Here is a 21,820-nt window from a genome sequence, read left to right as displayed (position 1 = left end):
AAAAGGGCTTTCCCCGATAATAATCACGTGAGCAGAGAGCAATAGAATTAACCAATCAAAAAGCGCGGCCGCAGAAAAATCGTTAAAACCCAGCCTAATTTTTCCCACCTTAACTACTCCGATTTTCCGGTGGTAAGAAAAATTACGCTGGGTCTCCTGGGTAGCAGTGGCAATGAACACTATGTTATTTCCCATATTAAGATACGTTTTATATGAAAGAGCATTTTACGTTTAAAAATAGAGTTTGGATTTGCTTTGTTATCTTTACGGCTAAATGTTTTTTCGAGTGAGTGCGTGAGCAAGTCGAAAGCAAGAAATTACTTTCAAATTGTAGAATATATCAAGCACCAACAAAACAAAAGATGATTTTAAACAACACGGGTGTAGAAAAACCTTAACGGGATTATTCGTGAGATTAACTTCGCAAATGAGAGGTTATTCGTGAGATTGACTTTCGCAAATTTTGCGAAGTTAGATTTTTTCGTAAAATTAAGTCTGCACGAACAACCACGCGTGTCATTCGCGAAAATAAGTCTTCGCGAAGAATAATCTGATTATTGTTAAAAATTATAGCAGCGACTTACTACCATCGAATGACACAGGACAACAGCAATTAGGTCTCCACCAGAAACTTTTATATATAGCCATCATTACAATTCAAAATAACAGCAATGATGTGTTCTTGGGAAATTCACCATAATCTGTGCAAAAAACATATAAAGTCAAAACAACTAAAAAAATTAAAGCTGAATACAGATATCCCAATGTGATTGCATTAAGAATTGTAAGTTGCTCTAAGAAGCAGCTATTAATAGGAAGTAAACCACCCACCATCCATCGTCCTAAGGGTTTGTTGCCTATGCCAAAGCCGCTAGCGCTTACTTGACAGCTAAATTGTACTTATTCAGTCTATATTACACCTGCGATAAAAAATTAAAGATTTATATTCCTTACCACCAATCAGCTTCTAAATTTTCACCAGTTTTAAAAAATTGTTTATCAAATAGGTATCTCAAAGCTCACAAGAACAATGTTATCAGATATTTTAGATAAGGAAGTTCTTTCCCTATTAAGGCAGTCAGTGCAAATGTTGAATTATATAGATACATAGAAAGCTATAACAACAGAGATATTTAATCATATATTTTATAATTCTTATATTTATAATAACCTTGAAATTATTTGAAATTAAAGATGTTTCCAGACGTGGTAAAAGTATAAATAAAGATTTTTAATGATTGTAGAGGGTTTATTTCGATATACTATTGTATTGTCTTATAAAAAAAATAACAATTTTTTCCAAAACTTTTTTTTTTTTACTTGAGAGTGCCCCTTAAAGTAAAAGCCAGAAGTCTAATCTTCACCTCTCAACTCAATCTCCTCCCTCCTCACTAGTGCTTCTTTTTCACTTTCTGGTTACCAACTTCGTCCCCAGGGCTCTTCTAGGTTTACGTATTCTGACGAAATATCATAGGCTCCGAAAAGCTCTAGGGACGAGGTTGTTCTGGCTTCATATCAAAAAAAAAATTGGCTGTCAGATTTCACAAAAATTTTAATGCATATCATGGAAATTTTTATCTAGTGCCAATTAGCCTTAATTTTATATGACGTCATCTTGATGTTAAACTAAAATTAGTTTTCATGATCAACAAAGCGAAGTAATTTTATGATTTCATAATTTCTAAGAACGCATTAAAACACTGTCGTACAACATTCAAAGCACCCTGCAAAAACTTTTAGGTTGTACGATGTTGTAGAAAATGAAAAAAATGTCTTCGCGACTCGTCACTTAATGTACTACAGACTTAGCTTTGCGGGGCGCACGACATCCCCGTGCCTAGAATATTTTGAGCTGTTGGGAAGTGCATTAAACATGCTGGAAAGGAGGTCGTGCACACCTGTTCTGCAGCGTTCAATATAGATTTATTTACTTCCGCTCGTCCACCAAATGTTTGTGAACAAAATCACACATGCATAATGAAAAAGACTGACAAAACATGTACAAAATAACTTGCGACTGTCGTACTGCATGTGTCGATAGTTGCATATAAATATTACAACGATTGTTTTGTATGTTTGACCATAGATAATTTGTGACCACCCCTTTTCAGTCGTGGCGAGCAATGGGAAGGATAAACAAGAAAGAAACGAGAGTAAAAATACAAAGTTCATAAGAATACTCCATTCGTCAATTAAAAAAATGTTATATTTAACTGCGTATGAATGAACATATTTGACAAAAACATTGACAGGTACATAAAAACGAGACGAGGAAAACCCAAAAATTATTATAAACAACTTTGTACTTGCAGTTAGCATTTGACGAAATAGATTCGGCAAACACCCAATCAACTTAAAGAAAATCGAACTTGTTAAAATGACCGTATGTACACTCGTGAAAAATTTCCATTCTAAATATATAATACAAGTTCGGACTCTTTTTAAAATAAACCTTTCTTTACGACTTTTTCTTCCCCACTCCGCTACGATGCTTTCGTCGTTGCTTCGTCATCGCTCTCCTCCACTTCGCTGCTTTCAGATTCACTACTAACTTCATCACCACTACTGCTTTCTTCGTCACCTGATGAATCGTCATCAGCCTTGTCCATCGAACTATTTAATTGTTTGTCTTGTTTTTCGTATGTTCTTTTGTTCGCAGCATTCTTTAAGATTTCGGGCCATCGAGAATCGAAGTAACGTGACATCGATTTGCCAGCTTGTCCGACCTAAAAATTCCAGTTAGAAGTGTCAATTTTATGATATTTTATGTATGTTTTTATTTATCTATTTTTGCGGTTGCCATTAACGATCTTTGTATGAAATTTCAAACAAATAAAAACAATAACAAAAACAAAAACAACAACAACAAACAAGGAACCTCCGAATCATCCTCATTAAAAGTGTTGCAATTGATAAACACACGTCTAGCGTCATGTGCAAATTCATCACGACTTTTATAACTAAACGAAAAAAAATTTACCAATAAAATTCTAAATTCACCCACAGATAACCATTTAAAAGTCCATTTTTATGACCAGATCACAATGTAAGAATGAAGTCCAAGAAAAGCAAAAATTTGAGATTAGAAACAATGAATATAATATTTAAAGCATTAATAAAACAAAGGCATTGTATTCTCGTGGATACATTAACACGAAACACTTTTCCGAAATCATTGCATTTCCAAAATTTCCATCAAATTTTGACTTTAACAATGTTAGGCTAAGTTATGGCATTAAATTTAGAATAAAAAAGGACGCTAGTTCTGTTCCATCCCGCTGTTGATGCAAACTGTTATGTATATTAATATTCTTTCAATTTAACTTAATTCAAAAAAGTCAAGTATCCATCTTTAAGTCAATTTTAAGCTCAACACCAAATATGATGCAAGTTGAATTAAAAGTTGCACTTGCACCCTAATAACAATGAGCAAAGTTAGATTGGTGATTGCAAGTAGATAATTCCACTGATAAATCCAAACATCCTTCAACTACCATCAAGATAGAACTTAGCTTACTTAAAAAATGTTTAGAACAACATCAATATAATTATTCTGTATGACTTCGTCACAAACACACAAGAAAAAATCATAAAAAAGGTTCGCTCACGCATAGTCTCTGAGTTTGGTCTTCATGGTGTGGAAGTCCATAGGGTGTCGAATAACCTGGTAGTACTCAGGAAACTAAATCGATAAAAAGAAAAGAAAATGAAGTCTAAAATTTACGCAAATTATAAACATGGTATTTTTTATTACTTGTTTTTCCAACCCACTAGCAAGTAGAGTCTATACAAAATTAATTTCAACGAGTGACAGTCAGAACACCAACCTTAACTTAAAATAAAAAGCAAACCTGTTTTCCGTTCACCGGAACAAGAAAAGGCCACGCCAGTTCATGATTCTCTAATTCAGTCAACATTTGTCTACACGGCTCCATATCTTTGTACACTTGTTGTCGGTTATTCGGCGATTTACTCTTCGCGACCTCCTCCTTGCGTGCTAATTCTTCTACACGGGGGTATTTCTTTGGTTGTGGTTTTGTTTTTAGGCGTGCTTTCTTGCAAACCGGACAAGCCCATGGGGAACGAGGAGTTCTAAGAAGATAATGTTTTTAAGTTAATTCTACTAGTTACTCCTTCATTTTAAACATATCCCTGAGCTTATATTGTACATGATTTATCGTGTTTTTCCATGGGTTTTTTATCATAATCTTTCCGATATTTTGAGTTTTTGAAGCACACACACAAAAAACCTAATAACGAAAGAAATGCAAGTCAGAAATAAATATCTGTATTCCGGAACACTTTGCTAAAGTTGAAAACAACCTATCTAATGTGAATTGTGGACCAGACGAGAAAGAAGTAAATACACACAAAACTTACTTCTGTAATGGAGGATCTAAGCAATGCAAATGATAATGACGTGGGCAATAGCCACATTTTTGTCGTCTGCCAGATTTTCCTTCGCAAACGTAGCATTGATCACTCCCAGATGCCTGGAAACAGAAAATAAATAAACAAACTCAAATCGTGCAGTTCAAAACGAGATTTACCGAGAGAATAGGCTCACAATAATGTGTCGATATCGCAAAAAGATCAAAAGTATATTTACCATTAATACACATTCTTGACAAAACCAGTCACCATCAGGTATCGTGTCTAATTTCGGCTGAAAAATAAACGCAAAATATCAAAGTTAGATTTAATAGCACGAAAAGAATGGCAACCAAATTTCTGAAAACGCTTTTTTTTAATTATGCCACGTTATTTAAGATTAATCAGAATGCATCTAAAATTAATCTACATTGACCATCCAGTCTCAGAATTTAGCTCACAAAGTTTATAAATATTTCACATTTAAGACAGGCACAATTTAAAAATATATTCAATCCTACCTTGCAACAATATGTATGGCATCCACGATCACAAGCATCACACAACAGTAAGCGCTCCTCATTGTCACTTTTTCGACACAAGATGCAAAACTAAAAAAGATTAGGAACATTTAATCCAAACAGCAAACGAACTAAAAATTAAGACATAGATGTACGAATTAGGCTATAAGTGAAATTTGTTTTAATTTTTTTCTTTAATTAGAAAACAGTAACTTTAATTACTTCGAAAAAATGACTTTTTTTTGTTTTTTTCACGATAAAAAGGAGTACAGTGGAACCTCTATTAACGGTCAACTCCATACATCGGTCACCTCTTGATAAGCGGCCAGAAAAGAAAATCCCTGCCGAAATCAGGGTGAAACTCTTATAAAAAACCCTCCATATATCGGTCACCTCCAATCAACGGCCAAACGGCCACTTTCTATTGTCCCAATGTCTAATTTTACCTTTATTAATGATCAAACAAAATCTTTATGCAAGCAAATGAAAGGAAAAATAAAAACAAATGTTTTTTTATTTACAATAGGTATATTTCTTCATAATATATCATGTTTGAAATTTTCTACTGAGGTCAGTAGTATGTGAAAGGATATTTTTTCGTAACTTGCTCTTGCCACTTTAACGCTTTCACATGTCCCCTTGCTTGATGTTACAGGTATTTCAAGTCCTTTCTTCGAATAGAAACACCACGAGAAGTCAAGGATGATTTTGATATTAAACGACCAGAGTTACAATAAAGTCAAGTCAGGAAGCCTTATCTATTGTAGTTGATTTGAACAAATTTTGTGAAACATTAGGTGATGCTGACTTAGTAAGTGCTTTGAATCTTGTCACACTACGACTTGAAACATTTAGGCTAAAAAATGTTTCACAAAAAAAAGTTACAGATTATTTCCGTAAAAAGTTGAAACATGATTATAGTGATAAGATCATCGTATTTACTTGTGTTTATTTTAATCATGAATCATTCTTTGAGCCCCTCCCACGACCAGACTTTTTGATAAAAAAGGATGTTCATATAAAACCTCCATACATCGGTCACCTCTAATGCAACGGCCACTAAGCTGGGTCCCCCAAAGTGACCGCTATTAGAGGTTCCACTGTATTTTATAAAGCCATAACACCAATCTTGTAAACAGTATTTACTCCGACTTCCATTAGTAGAACTGCTAGGTAGATTTGATGTGTAAGCGTTTAATGTGATGGTCACAAAGGCATGGAACGAATCCTGTTGCTGCCACGTGATCCAATTGCTGCAATGTTACGTGATCAGCCAGACGTATTTTAAATTATGCACAATATTTAAAATGGTAGGATAATACTACGTACCACTTTCATGATCGATTTATCCCAGGCAATACATTCAAGCAATCTGTTGACGCACATGGTCAATTGAGCAGCTGATGTTGCTTCAGTCACAGCTTCTCTCCACAATCTTAGAGCAGGTGTTATCGTCTGGATGTTAGAGTTCTTTAAGTTCTCGTCCTTATTCACATCAATTGCTTCAGATTTGGTCAGCTTCTCGAGACGAAATGGATGTTTCAGGTATCGTCTCTCGATACCTGCTTCGAGAGCAAGAAGCTTGGCTGTAGCCAAATGAAGTGGGTGATTTTCGTCGTCTGGTTTGTATTCTTTGTTCATGTCCAGCTGGAGGTTGGTTGACATTTTTTGAGATAAACGGTATCCCTGTAAAATATTAAAAATCAGTGGTTTATTGCACCAACATATACACAGACAGATTTAATATAATTTTATTATTCTTAAAAAATATTTTCTAAAACTTAAACTTTTCACTGGAGCGTATGATAAGTAAGAAATGACGCACATATATCTAAAAATAGGCCACTTCTTCCCCATTATCACGTGTTATCTTGATTTTTGGTAGACTTGTCGACTGAAGAACTGAATCAAACTTAGTTTCATTTAAAAAAAATAATTTTAACGTCCCTTCAGCACCTAAAAATTACACCTTTTGATCAAAAGAATCTTCGTAATAATGCATGATACATTTACATCATTATTTAGGATTCTCAGGACTTCCTCTGTCCTTTAAAATTCTTATACACACTTATATCGTACACACCGATTCGTTATTTGCAATATTGGGGGACTTCTTCACAACGCAGAAGCAAGAAAGGCTGTTATTGCAATATTGGGGGATTAATATAAGCAAGAAAGGCTATGTTTTTATTACCAAATGTTGTTTGTCACTGTTTTATAGACTAAAGAAATTTTGGGTTGCATAGATGTTGTTTGTTTGTTCATTATTATGCACGTTTTTTATTAGAACATTGAATGGAAAAATGGAAGATTAAAAAAAAAAAGAGCAATAAGGCTTAAATCTCCTCGTGCTTATAAAAAATATAGCATAGTAAAAGGTTACTGAAAAGTTAATATAAGCAAGAACAAATAGGCAACTTGTTTGAAGATGATTATATTGATATAGTACATATTCAGCATTGCAAAAACACAATACTATTACCTTCATCTGCAAACTTGCAGAAAAAACTTTCTCCTCCAACTCTTCAATTTCAATAAGGACAGCTTTATCAAATGCATATGCTAACGCTTGAAACCATTGATCAACAACAGGTCCAGTGGATCTAACAACAGAACTCTTTACGTCATCCTTACCCTCACTTACGTCATCTTCGGGAAATTCCAATGAGACTATAAAGAGACATTGAATATTGTAAACAATGCCATATTAGCACCACTGCAGTTGCAATTTCTTAACAAAAAGAACTCCAATGAACAACAATGGTAAATAAAGTAAACAAGGATAAATAGTAAATGAATAAATTTTAAACTTCCTTCCTTCGAATTTATGCTTCTATTGTCTTGAAAGTAACACATCGTTTTCTGACTAATCCATGTTAGTATTCCCTTTTGTGCATAGTTTTTAGAAAGTTTATTTACTACACATCTAAAACTTGAAGTTTCAGATATGAATATCAATCTAGTTTATTTTTTAACTATTTTTTAACTGACCAAACATCATATAATGAATCGTCGTTATTTTTTGTTACTATTATTAACATGTCGCCTCCTTGCCCAAACCTCTCATCATCATCACAAGTTTTCGCTTACTTTAATTGTTTTATAGTTTAAAACATATGTTATTTCAGCTTCAGTCAAGGTTAAGAAGTTACACACTACGCTTAACGTTTAAATTTTCTTCACAGATTTCAACTTTATACTTTATACTTCTACACTTAATGTTACATTTATTAGAAAAAAAGGACTTGTCATTTTTTAAAAACCGTTATGTAAGTTTTTTGTTAGATTATTTATTACTAAAGCTCGGCTTCTTTCTAAGTTTTCAGGCTAGCCAGTTTGCTACTTAGTTTTTGAGCTAAATCTCAGTCCCAGCTCTCAGCAGCTACAAGTTGCTTATAAAAAACGTGGATTAAATAATTCTAATATGATCAGAATAAAAATATTTCTAGCAAAACTTTCATTAAATTTAAACAATTATTCTGTTTTCAACAACCGAAGGTTTTCTAAAGTCCTTCTGGAAATAAAAAGAGATATTTCGCAACGAGTTAGACTTCGCCATTCACAAATCACCTCGTGAAAATCCATCTTAACATACACACTACTATTACATAAAAAAATCAGAAATTGCAACACCCTCTTTGTAGAAGTCAAGTGACACACAGATTTAACTAACCAGTTATTTAAACATATTTCCTTTAAATACAAAAATATATTAACTGGCATGAATTCAACGAGATCTAACAATTTTAAAACACTGAGATCTGTTTTGAAACACAAGATCTGCGAAAATCTTTGTCACGAGATTATTATTATTATTACTATTATTTACCCAGGATAGCCTCTTCAGTTCCTATTGGTACTGCTATCAACGAGGGTCCTGCGAAGGTGGTCCTAGCGCATTTAAAGCTCCCATTTGAGCTACGAAAGTCGTGGAAGCACAGCAATCGCTCAACTAGACAACCGCCTAAGATATCAATCCTATTCTCATGCTGAGCGCTAAGCAGAAAGGATAGATTCACACTTTTATAGTCTCTGGCATGACTCGGCCGGGGTTTGAACCCAAGACCTCCCGCACTGAAAGCGAACGCTCTACCACAAGGCTATCAGTCGGTGAAAAAGTCGGTTAAAAGAAGAAATATGTATCTAACGAGTCACACCAATAAAGAGTTTTAATACCACTCTTCTTTCGGAATGAATCCAGTGAGCATAAACACATTTTAACACACTTACATTTTGGCTCATTAACTTTACATGATTTAACAGCATAATCATTGTATCTTGCAACAGCTTTCTGAAGTGATCGCTCTCGCATTCCCCTTTATAACCAAAAAAAAATTAAAATATTTGAGTACTAAGTAAACTTCTAAAACATATAAGAATACAAAAACAACGCCCTTGAACATTTTTTTTTAAATCAACAAGTACACATTTCCTGAGACAAATAGTTAAAGGTAAAACCAATGTAAGTGACTGTCCCTGGGAGTTCGACAACAGACAGTTGACGTCATTTAGAAACCAGCTATTAGAATGGAATCCTTAAAGATGTAATATTTAAAAACACCTTAAATAGCACCATTATTTTTATTTTGGTTCTCCAAAGGAAAATGGCATCAACAGTCAATGTTATGTGTTAGTCATCAAATTCCTCCTGGACAGTCACATTCATTACAGTACCTTAAGTGAGCTGCCTTGGTTACACATTGGAGGAGATCTGGATCAATGATTCTCCACCAGCCATGCTTCATGTCACTAGGTATCTCCTGGGGAACAGCTGTTTGGATTTCGAGCAGTTCAGCAGCTTTTTGCGGATCTTGTTGTATTAGTAAATTTATGTCAAGATCAGGTGGCAAACCAAAAAGTGATGATACATTTCCTGGACAGGAATTTAGATTAGCTGGATGACTGTATGCTGACAGTTTTAATGCGTCATTTTTATTCATCTCTGCACCGTCTGTGTATGAATAATACTTATAAATAGATTCTAAAAACATGTGGTCTTCACTTAACGTTTTAAGTTTTGGAGGTACAATATCCATACTTTTACGATAGAGCTTTGGGGGCACGTCACTTTTCGATTGTGACGGTTTTGGTTCGTCACATTTACCTTTAGTTCTTAGTGAAAACCATTTTTCTGGCAACTTAACTGATTTAGAAAATATACCATGGGTTTTCAAGGGTTCAATTCCAGGACTAATATTTTTTGCAACTAAGCCAACATTTTGCTTTGTGTGTTCCTGTTTAATTTCAACATCCACCTGTTCAGAACTTATACTTGAACTGGATGAACTAAGTTTTTCGGTTTGTGCATAACTTGTACTGAAAACAGAAGCAGTCTCTCTGGCAGAACTGCTTGTGTCTTTGTTTTCTATTTTTATTGAGGGTGGTGAAATAACGTTTGGAGATTTAAGTGTGGTTAGTAAGGTGCCTAGCTTTTCTTTTGTTTGCTCTTTTTCTAACTGAGTTTTTCGACACATTTCCTCATCGAAAAAACCACTCTCCAATCCCTCAACATATACTCCTCCAGCATTTGGCAGCACAAAGTATCGTCTTTTGTATCTGTCCTGACCCAGATGTACGCCTCGTATTGTATGCGAAGAATCACAAAGCTTGCTTCGGAACCTTGCATGCTTCTAAAATACAGCAAAAAACACACTAGGTAAAACACAGTGTGGGAAATATAAGAAAAAAACTTATTTATTACTAACCTTCTCCATTTGTTTCAATTTTTTCTCCATTTGTTCCAGATTTTGTGGATCATCAGTCTACACAAAGTCAAAAAGTATGAAGCAACTTTACATTTTTTCTTGCTTCTTTTTTGTAGTTTGAGTAATTAGTCTGTTAAATGTTTCTGTCTTAAAGTCCTTAACATTCAAAACATTAACCATATAAAAATGTTTGCTTATCACTGGTGAAAAAAATGTAAAAAAATCTTACATCAAATTCACCATCAACGTCATCATCGTTTTGGCTAACACAGAAGTCCTGACCAGGTTCATCATCATCTGAGTCTTCGTCACTTTCTTTGTCATCTGCCCGTGATTCTTCATCCTGAGAACCTTGGGAAGAGTTCAGGTTTTGTTTCACCAGTTTCTTTTCTAACCCGTTGTGTGATTTGGGTTTCTTCTTGGAGATATCCACCTTCAATCTATAAAGAAAAAAAGATGTGTAACACTTAACTTTTGAATATCGCACACATAAAAAACAGACTTTTCATAAAACTGACTTCCTCATTTGTCCTTCCAGCGTCCACTTATCTCTTCGCAGATTAGACATATTTTCAAGACTGCCCTCAATTTCCCTATAATAAAAGTAACAAAAGAATTAACACAATTAGCAGCAAAATTAACATGGGATAACTTATGTTAGTTTAATTAAGGTATGCTTGCAATCAAAACAAACCTTCCAATAGCTTTTCCACATAGCAGCTCGTTACAAAGAAAAGCTAAGGCTGCTGCCTTATCTGTAGGTGACAAACTAACCAATGGTTTATGCACCAGCAGACTAGATAACTTTGTGTTTTCTCCTTCATTTCGACAAAGCATAAATAAACGTAGAACTTCAGAAATGTTTGTTTCGTTCAAATCTACATTCTGTAAATTTGTACCAAGAGCAGTTGAAGCCTGGAAAAAAACAGTCAACCAAATAAACATTAACTTCAAGAATCTTAAAGAAAACCTTTGAATGAATTAAGGTAATAATCTGTTTCGAACAGTTAAAGGGAAAGTATGGTATGCACCTTCTCTAAGGCATGTGGCTGACATCATGTGTATACATTATTATTTACAGATGTACAGGTTTATTTTACCAGATGCAACTTAAGGTCTACTCACGTATTTTCCAGAAATTCCGGGATCATAGAGAGCATAAAAAAGTAACTGCTGGCACGCATTAAAGAGAGCATCTTCGTTTGAAGACTCGCATAGCAAAGAAACTTGCAGATCAGCAAGTGAAGGAAAATCTTCTTCAACATCTAAAAATAACATACACTACATCATAATTTAATGAAATTTTTACTGCAGAAACAAATAAGAGATAAGAAAACAGTCATGATAATTCCATAATAAAACTAAATAAATTTTTCTGATATCATATTGATTACTCTGTTGATGTTTAATTATTTTTCAACAAAAGATGATTGCATATTAAATCGAGATGGTAAGATGGAGAACTCCCTATAATTTTCTTTTAGCTTACCTGTCAATTTCACAACTGTTTTTTTTTAAAGAAAATGTTTAATATTAATAATTTCTTAATAATTTACTGATCTCCTGGTTGGTTGTGAACCTTGCAAGTTATTTTGTTAACACTTACTAATGTCAATCACATGTCCAAATGAGTGAACAAACTCCTGCACCATTAACAAATCAGCATAAGCTTGTCCAGAAATATTTAAATTTGCAACAGATGGAAGCAAAGGAAGTGGTTTCAAATCGTTTAAAGCCATATCATCAATAGGTTTCTTTAACTCCCTAGAAATAAGTTTCTCATAACGTTTTTGTTCTATTTTACGTTGTTTCATGATTGTCTTCTCGAGTCTCCGCTGCTCTTTTAATCTTTCTTTTTCCTATAATACAAGGAAAGAATGGAAGTACAAAGCAGAAAATAAATAACTTGGTATTTTTTCATAAGCTTTTATTGATCATCCTTATAACAGATCAGAATTAACATATGTTGTACAGAACCACATGGACAAACTGCTAACTTCCGGGGTAAACTCCAGAAATTTGAAATAGTGTCTATTGGGGAATTTCACCAAGGATCTCCTTGATGGTGTATTGCAGAGGAGAGAATGTTTCCATTAAGTCATATGTCTTAAAACAGCTAAAAATAAATGCATTATTTTAAAAGCACAAGTCATTACTGCAGTTTTTATGTCTTAAGGTTTCGTTCATATGTTCTATTTCTGTGGCTGGTAGCACCTCCCTATCTCCTCATAATTAAAACAAAGCGACAAGTTATAACACTGTCTTTAAACAGATCGTTTGATCCATAAATTTATAACATGGTGAGATTAAGACTGTGAATAAAAAAACTTCATGATTATGTTAAATATATAAATATGCAAATACAAGTCCAGTTAATGAGCTTAAATGTAGTTGTTAAAATAGATACTGTTTGTCAGTCCAGCCATTAACCTGATAAACCTCCTAAAAATTTAAATCTACATCAATTTACCTCTGCTTTCTTTTGAGCCTCGTATGCCTTCATCATAATAACTTCTCTTCTCCTTTGTTCCTTTTCTTGTGCCTTATTTATTACCATTTCCTGCCTCCTTTTTTCCCGTTCCTGAAAAGTACCACGCTCAGAAGAGTTCAAAGGCAAAATTGTTACTTTTAAGGGTTAAGTATCAAGGTGTGATAAGGATTGCAAAAAGCTGGTAATAACACCATAGTTTTAAACCTACATTTTCAAGAGCCTGTTGTTTCCATTCCTTCTCTAATCTTTGTTGTTCAAGCTTTTGAAGTCGTTCCTAAATTGACAAAAAATACCATGTTGTAAAATCTCTAATAAAGCTGATACTGTCAAGACAACGGAATATAAAAAAAACAACTGACAAGACAATCTAAGTAAAATGGTGTGATATAAACACACGTACACACCTTCTCTCGGGATTCCTTTATCCTCATTCTTTCTTCCTCTAAAAATTAAAATATCTCTATTGTTATAGGATGAGTTGTACCACCTTATGTCCCATGGAATCAAAATAAACTTTACAATACACAAACACAATTGATAATTTTTGCTTATTTAATTCTTTCGTTTCGTTTTTGATGTTCTAGTAGTTTTCCATAACTATATGGACAGATTCTGGCACTTTCAATAGGTTACAAGAAGCCTAAACACAAACTTCCAAACTACCTTTCATCCTTTTTGCTTGCAAAGCAGCTTCTCGTTCTTTCTCCTTCTTTTGTTTGGCTTCCAAAGCTTTTTCTTGTATAGCTAATAAACCACAAAAATACAGAGTAAAAATCATCACATATATATTATCTAATTTTTTCTTCAGTAGTGTAGAGACTTTACAACTAAATCAAACTTCTTTAGGATATTATGCCACAAAATTACATCCGCTTTGTGATGTTATAATAAATTTTGTATAACATCTATAAACATATTTTTTTATTGAAGATATTATTTTGGTTTGTCTGTTTAGTATTCATATCACTCTGGAAAGTTCCTGTTTTTTTCCTCTTTCTGAAGAAACAATTCTGGCATAAAATAAAACAAATGTTGCATACACATTCTTATTAAATATAAGATTTATCTACTTTTGGTGAGACAATATTTCATTCCGTCACCCATAAAATATTACTCACCTCAATTCCTGATATTCAATGAACAGGCATGCAATATCTGAATATTACCGAGGGAATTATACTAAACTTACATGTTAAAAAGTTTAGCACTTTTACTACAGTTTAAAATTATAACACACCTCTCCTCCTTTCTTCTTCTCTTTGCTTCTTCAACATTTGCTTCTCCAGTTTCTTGCGCTGTCTTTCTTGCTGAATTTTTTTGCTCTTTTGCAATTGCAAATCTTTTTCTTTCTTCTTTATAGCTGCTTTTTCAAGGGACAGTCGATTTTTTTCACTAATGGCATTGAAACGCTCATTCACCTGTTCATCCGACAATGGTTCGAATTTAGATCCCTGTTGTGTGAATATATTACGATGTAATAGCCACACCGTCACAGAAAAGTATTTAATGACATTGAACATGCAAACTCATTAACTTAAGTAATTGCAATTGATGGATACATTTTCTTTGCAATTTTAATAATACTATGGAATATAACTAGGAAAAGTATCTCAAAGTGAATTATCTTATAGTTTGCAACAAAATGTAGGTGCTTGCACCCAAAAAACACTGATCATGTCCCTGCAGCTTATCACTTTGATTGAAAGTTATATGGTAATTCTTCTTCTAGGGTTTATTGAGGATATAAACACACACACACACACACCTGTTTTGCTTCTAGAAAGTCGCCAACACGCAATTTGGTTGAGAAACTGAAGTTTTCCAACTTGACATCAACATTAGGATTCTGCAGCATGTACTAATAAACAAAGATATCACAGATATAAGAGTAGTGGTATTAATCGGTTTTTATCATTACATAAATTTTTATTTTAATAAGAAAGTACCAAGTAAGAAAAAGTGCATGAAATGAGCCATGGTGAAGATTTTAAGAATAACTTACATTGTTTATTTCTGGATAAGTTCGAAGTTTCTTCCCACATGGTGAGTAGTAATAAACATCACCTCGCAAACTTTCCCCAGTTGACACTGGGCGTAATCTGGTCTGTCTACGCCATCTTAATAATCAAGATTTGACCATTAGCTAGAGACTTTGTTGCTATCATGGTTATCACAATAAATCCACTAAAATCACTTTTTCATTTTGTTAGAGAACAAGTGTTACCAAAATATTTACCCACCCAAATTCCAATGGCACTTTAATGACTTCTTCATCAACTACCTTCCGTTTTTTTAATGCAACAATAACTGAAGTGAAGCAAAATTTGATAGAAACAAAAAATGTAATATAAGTCTTGATACAATAAAAAGGTTTCACCTTTTAGTTGACAACTAGTCATATCGGGATCAATGAACAGTCAAACACTGTGTATAATAGGTTTTTTGGAGACGATTGCTTTCCAGCTGTGACAGCTTCTATGTTACAGCCATTTCGTTTCGTATATAATAATTGGCCCTTATCTTTTTCAGTTAAAGAAATCTTCTACAATTTTTTTATTTTTTTTTTCGTTACCTTTAGAAAAACTGCAGAGAAATGGCAGTCCCAAGTCTGTAAAAATTTTCAGTAAAACACAGTATAACACATATCCACTCAAGTTTTACAATCAGATCATTACAAAGAAACATACAGATTTCCAAAAATGTTTGTTTTGAAATATAAAAAAATCTTTGTCAGCTGTTCTACTTCATGTTGGCACCTGGAAATTTCTGAGGGGAATTTTGATACGTTACCAGAAAAATCCTATTTTTAATTCAGCAAATTATTGCTGGTTTGTTTCAGTCTTGGTCATGAATGGCATGCGATCGCACGCGCACGCCTCCGCACACGCCATGTGAAATTCGGGCGTGCTCTTTATCACGCGCCTTGTTCTACTTCGTACACACGCCAAGCAGAAATGAGCTATTTTAGAGTAATCCCTTACCCAGACTTTACCCAATACATAATTGTTCTTCTGTGTTAAAATGTATCTCTAAAATGTATTTCTATTAAATACCCACCTTCATTAAAATTGCTGACGTGAGATACATTTCAAATGTATTGCGTCTGTATTGCGTCGACAATATTTTTTGTTTTTTTTTATTGTTTTTCAGCTGGCAAAAAATTTCGTCATTAACCTTGTATTGCTCTCCTTAAGACAATGACAAATGGAAATGAAGTACAAGTCCTATTGACCTACCTTCCCGATGGTGTATTTCTTAAGTTAATAGTTCTGTCCCAACTAGCTCTCTATGTTTTAAGATAAACTGATTAGGAAGTAAGTTGTACACATGTTATTAACAAACTGAAGGTCAGGGCATCATTAAGTTGAATATCGCAGAAGTAGCCGGTGACATGCTTCGAAAATGCTTGTCACAGGCACAGTTCAATGAAAAGCAAAACTGTACAGGAGACTCAATTGTTAGAGTCTTCGCAGAACATCTCTTCTCACAAAACCGAGGGTAGGGCTGACTTATTGCCTGCTGTGTCGTGTAGGAGACAGAACTTCTAGACTTCTTTTTAATACGATATACATTTTTTTCGATTATTATTACTAAACATATTTGATTTCTCTTTCCCCTTTTAAAAAGATTTTTTAAACTTTATTGAACATGTTTTTTCTTTGGTATTATTACATTACGAGAACATTCGTCCGAAAGCTGTATTAAGGTACAGGACACCTAACCCCTCCCATGTTCTGGTTATATTTAACTTGCATGGGTGCGCACTCTTCTCGCAGTATTCTCTGTGACGATGAAGGTCGGACTGACTTGTGGCATGGTTCCAAATGGTCCTCCGTCTTTCGTTCGAGTCTCAGTGTAATGCACCAGCCGAGCATAAGAGTGTCAGCATGAAGGAAAGGGGCCGACTTTAATGTTCTCTATACCTTACGTTCTTCATAATAACACCATTCATTTAAATTTCACAACAAAATTACGTCGGCAATTTTTCTGCCAACTACTATGCTTCAAAAACCCCGCGCTGCCGCTCTCCTGAATGTAATAATTGCACGCCAAAATCATAAAGGCGTATGTACCACCGCACGCGGGTGCAAATATTCATGACCAAGACTGTTGTTTTTTATTTAAGCCAGATGTAACTGAAACTACAAAAGTTTTGCGTTTTCTAAATTTAACTGGTGTTCGTGTACGAGAATGAACATCTACGAAATGGGATATAGATTGCTAACGTAAAACACAAAGTTGCCAACGTGAAGTAGCAAATTTTTTTAAAAAAGTAATATTTAAAGGGAGCCTGAGGTGTAAAATGATGTTGGACTTATATTATAGAGCTGAAAAAGTTGGTTAACAAGTCTTTTTAACGTTTTTAAAAAGCTGTTTTCGTTCTCCATATATTCACATTAAAAGAATTTCATATTTAATTATACTGCATAAATTATGATGTTATATTTCAGTAAAAGCAAATTTTGACATTTTTAGTTATTTTAGAAGTGTTAAGGAATGTGCATTCAAACTTTATAAATCTATAATTAGTATAAAGGTGAATTGATTACCATAAAAATTTTTGGCCAAAATCACACTTGTTGTGCCAGGCCTCTTAATTTTTTGCTGATGATCCCATAACTTGGGATCTGCATGTCAGTTTGCAATTTATTCTGTGAGTGAAAATATAAGGCTGATACAAGGTTACACAGAAAATGTTTTTGCAAACCAAGTTGCAGATCCGAGTTATTGGGTCTTTGAAAAAAATTTAAGAGGCCTGGGAGAAGTACATAAGTGTCATTTTGGCAAATTATAAATATGTACTAATCATATCAAATCATGCATTGACATCATTTTTTACCTGGGGTTCCCCTTAACAAAGCGATTCTTTCATTTTCAACTCTTACATTATGCATAAAACATCGCCTAATTTGACAATAAAAATAAATGGTTGCAGATAATTGACGTTAGACGAAAATTGCAAATATACAAAACACAAGCTTACTCTCATTGTTGCCAGATGTGGTCTTTCTTTTTTTTCCAATAATGTCAGAGTCTTGTGACACTGCAGAATCAATGGTGGTATCTAAATCGTCTTCACTTTCAGAATTGCTGCTTAAATCTCTATCTGAATCTAAAGTACGAACATAACATTTTATTGTGCAGCATACCAAACGTTACAAAAAAACAAATAACTTGTCATTTAAATTTTGGAGACTCGCTTTAAATCAATAAGAATCTTCTGCCACATGGGGGTAATTCCACAGATTCTCAAATTAAAAAAAAATACCACAAATACTTCAAATTATAATAACAATCAGAAAAAAATTCTTTCTTGATGGTAACATGAAAAAATGACATAATTATAATACCTTTGGTCTCATCGTCGTCATCATCAGAAGCAGAAGATTCTGAATCGCTATCACTACTTTCTTTCTCAGTTTCTGCATCAAATGTGATATTCTTAAATTGAAAAGGTTTTCCACTGGAAATTGCATTGCCATGGGCTACCTTTTGCTTTTTTAAGACAGGAGATGCTTTCTCCTCTGGTTTTACTTTGTTCTGTTGAAGAATAACAGCTTGTGGTGGCAAAGATGGCAGAACTACCTTTTCATTATCTTCTGCACCAACTTTTTTTTCTTCTCTTTTTAAAACTTGCTTTCGCTTCAAGACTTGCTCTTGGCTTTCCTTCTTGCTTCTGGTAGTCTTTTTTTCTTTGTTTAGGGTTTTAAATTCCGATTTGTTGTCACAAAGAGATTTAAAATATGACAATGGCTTGCCACCAGTGGGAGGGGTGCTTTTTCTTTTTACTGCTGGAGACTGCGAAAAATTAGCCGGCTTTCCACTATAAGAGGAAAAGTCAACAGGTTTACCACCAGAAACCAAAAAGTTTGCTGGTTTGCCTCTTGTTGGATTCTTTGCATCTTTACCATTATTTTTGGAAGTTACATCTATAGCTTCTGACTGGTATCGAACAGGTTTCACACTTAAGCAATTATCTGCATCTTTAATTTCAGTGGATGACTTTGTTGTAGCAGCATTAAATTTCAAGCGCATAGACGGATGTATTGGACGACTATCTAATTTTTTTTCCACTGACTCTTTAGGTTGTTCAACTTTGTGACTTTTCTTAAATCTCATTGAAGGATGGACAGGTCGGGTAACAGTTGTAGATTTTTCAATGTCTTTTGTGTCATTTGCACTTAATGCATTAAATAGTCTAGGTGAGCTTGTGTTGTTTTCTACTTCCTTGGCTGCATCTTTAACTCCCTGCTCTTCCTGTGCTGCAGCCACTGGCTTGATTACTGATATACGATCCCGACATTCAATAGCAGATCGAGCCAATTCTAAACTTGATGAAGAAGGAACAGCTGATTCGTTTATTACAGTAGTACTAGTAGAAGACGAGGAGCTTATTCCCAAAAATGTCTCAATGCTACTAAAAGATTGTTTAGATTTTTGTCTACTGTGTACGATCGTAGTTGCAGCAGTTGAAACAATTCCAGACGAGTCAGTGCTTTGGTTTTTATTTTCTTTAGAAATAAAAACCTCTTCAGAAGCTATTTTATTTTCACCCACTAAGTCAGTAGAATTTTGAAGCTTCCAGGTTTGTGTAAAATTTCCTTGTTTTTTTTTATCACTTTCATTATGATGTATAGGTGTTTGTGCTAGTTTAGCTTCTTCATTTACACCTGTAGAACTTGGAGTGGAAGATAAATCAGACAAACCAAAAGGAAAGCTTGGATGACTAGGCATGTTTATGTTAATGTTTATATTTACAGAACTGCTTTGTGTGACTTGAACAGTGTTACTTTGCGAGAAACTAACAGGCGTACTGTCAATAGATTGGCTTTGGGGATTAAATATTGGCTTTTGTTGTTGCTGCTGCAAATGTGCATTTGGTAACTGCTGTGGAGTCAGCATTTCTGTTTTCAGGGTTGACATTTCAGTAGTGGGAGTATTGTTACTTCCATTAACCTTGCTTGTGTCAGTAATTTGATTTATTAAAAAGGAATTAAAATTAAGTGTAGGGTCCTGAGTTGTTGATTGTTTTCCCTGAAACATATGTATGTTTTCAATTTTACACCTTTGATCATTTAAAACATCAGAAAATCTATGATGTGGTGATGGACGTGATGCTTTAGAGGATGAATAACTAGTATCAGTGGAGAGCTCTTTTCTTTGACTGTCTAGCTTAATGGCAGATATGTGTCGATCTATGGTCAAGTCAATATCTTCAAGGTTCCGAAAAGCTCCTCCAGCTTGATCATAAAAACCATGCTCACGAAAAGACTGATCAAATGGTAATAGGTTGTCCTCAAGAGAAGGGTTTCTTTTCACTAAACTTGACATGCTGGACAATGGTAAGCTGTACGACATATTCATTTGTTGTTCGTTAATTGAAACTCCTGTTGAAGAGCTTTGGGGGAAATGAATTTGGGAGGTATTAACAGTTGCTCCCTTGTTCAGTGTTGACATAGAGTAAGGCATATTTGCGATAGACTTTGCCACATCTGAGGTTGGATGTGATAAGTTTTGAATAGATGGCACTGAAGAATGATTCGGTATTGAGCTCATGTCTTGCTGAAAGTTGAAATGCATCATAGGTGTTCTGTGGTCTTGTGGAGAATTATTACTTAAGTGCTGGAATTGATTAGCTTGATGTAAATACAACAGTTCCCTCTGTGCTTGTTCTTTACCCTCTCGCTCTAATTGTTCTTGCCTTTGTCTTTGAAATTGCACATCTCTTTCCTGTTGCAATTGGGCTTCTCGTTTTCTTTGTAACAATGCTTCATGCTGTCTTTCCATTTGCAGACGAGTTTCTCTCTCCCTCTGCAGTTGTAGTTCTTGTTCTTTTTGTTTCTGCTCTCGCTGAAGTTGGGCTTCCTGTTGTCTTTGAAAATGCAGCTCCCGGTCCCGCTGCAATTGTACTTCTCTTTGATGGATGGCCTGCATTGTAGATTCTTGACGAAATTGGGATCCAAATAAGTGTGAGTCACGCTGTTGCGAGGACATCATGGCAGTTTGTTCTTGAGCCCAACGAGATGGAAACATAGAAGTCATAGAAAATTCTGGGTTTAAAACATTTGGTTGAGAGAAAGGCATCATCCATGGACTTGTCGCAGAAGTACCTAATGGAGCTAAACTTGTTGGAGATTGAAGTGAATTTGATCTTTTGCTAGTACCAAGTCTTTGGTCTTCATCAGGTGCAGGATAAGATGGCCTCCTCCCAATACCAGGAAACATTTGTTGTGCTGGAATCTGATGAGGCGATAACATGTGAGGTGGCTGACGCATTCCATATGAGGCTGCCAAATGTTGACCTATACAATAGATACATAAATTTAATTGTAAATACCACCAATGCAAACGTTTATCAAAGCATACTTTCAGAAAATAGCAAGTTATATTGTAACTTTGGCCTGTCAACAAAATTTTATTATTGATCTAAGATTTTATTTGTTTTGATGATAATAATAAAATTGCGATTTATCACCAACCAACGCTTTCATGTAGATCATGTTGTTTAACCCTTTACTTAGGTGACACACTGAATAGTGCACGAGATGTTGGATGGCGTGTTAGTTGTACAATAGGTTTTGGCTAGGAGGAAACATTTTCTGTGGAGTAGCAGATTACCATAAATTGAAATAAAATGGTAAGAAGGAAGAAGAATAACTGACAAAATTGGTAGTTTTAAGGGTTATGCTGAAAAAAATTACAACTGTGGACGGCTTTTAAGCAGTTGTGGA

At 34.4% G+C, this 21,820-nt stretch overlaps 1 protein-coding gene across 1 annotated transcript in view; it reads right to left on the bottom strand.

The window, feature by feature from the left end:
- Positions 1-2,188: 2,188 nt before the first annotated feature.
- LOC130622640 (bromodomain adjacent to zinc finger domain protein 2B-like) overlaps positions 2,189-21,820 on the bottom strand; it is a 31,018-nt gene continuing 11,386 nt past the window's right edge. Inside the window, exons 3-29 of the mRNA XM_057438126.1 lie at positions 18,440-21,391; positions 18,073-18,201; positions 15,329-15,395; positions 15,091-15,205; positions 14,854-14,946; positions 14,326-14,539; positions 13,752-13,832; positions 13,493-13,530; positions 13,297-13,362; positions 13,068-13,178; positions 12,204-12,456; positions 11,723-11,862; positions 11,292-11,512; positions 11,116-11,190; positions 10,827-11,037; positions 10,598-10,654; positions 9,567-10,522; positions 9,123-9,208; positions 7,375-7,562; positions 6,222-6,578; positions 4,893-4,982; positions 4,610-4,666; positions 4,381-4,493; positions 3,852-4,092; positions 3,609-3,682; positions 2,879-2,960; positions 2,189-2,726 (exon numbers count right to left, since the gene is read on the bottom strand). Of these exons, the coding sequence (XP_057294109.1) occupies positions 2,484-2,726; positions 2,879-2,960; positions 3,609-3,682; positions 3,852-4,092; positions 4,381-4,493; positions 4,610-4,666; positions 4,893-4,982; positions 6,222-6,578; positions 7,375-7,562; positions 9,123-9,208; positions 9,567-10,522; positions 10,598-10,654; positions 10,827-11,037; positions 11,116-11,190; positions 11,292-11,512; positions 11,723-11,862; positions 12,204-12,456; positions 13,068-13,178; positions 13,297-13,362; positions 13,493-13,530; positions 13,752-13,832; positions 14,326-14,539; positions 14,854-14,946; positions 15,091-15,205; positions 15,329-15,395; positions 18,073-18,201; positions 18,440-21,391 (7,310 nt within the window). The 3' untranslated portion in view covers positions 2,189-2,483. The remainder of the gene's footprint in view (positions 2,727-2,878; positions 2,961-3,608; positions 3,683-3,851; positions 4,093-4,380; positions 4,494-4,609; positions 4,667-4,892; positions 4,983-6,221; positions 6,579-7,374; positions 7,563-9,122; positions 9,209-9,566; positions 10,523-10,597; positions 10,655-10,826; positions 11,038-11,115; positions 11,191-11,291; positions 11,513-11,722; positions 11,863-12,203; positions 12,457-13,067; positions 13,179-13,296; positions 13,363-13,492; positions 13,531-13,751; positions 13,833-14,325; positions 14,540-14,853; positions 14,947-15,090; positions 15,206-15,328; positions 15,396-18,072; positions 18,202-18,439; positions 21,392-21,820) is intronic.

This window comes from Hydractinia symbiolongicarpus, chromosome 12, assembly GCF_029227915.1.
Source record: "Hydractinia symbiolongicarpus strain clone_291-10 chromosome 12, HSymV2.1, whole genome shotgun sequence".
Lineage (NCBI taxonomy): Eukaryota > Metazoa > Cnidaria > Hydrozoa > Anthoathecata > Hydractiniidae > Hydractinia > Hydractinia symbiolongicarpus.
This window is presented reverse-complemented; position numbering and strand designations above follow the sequence as displayed.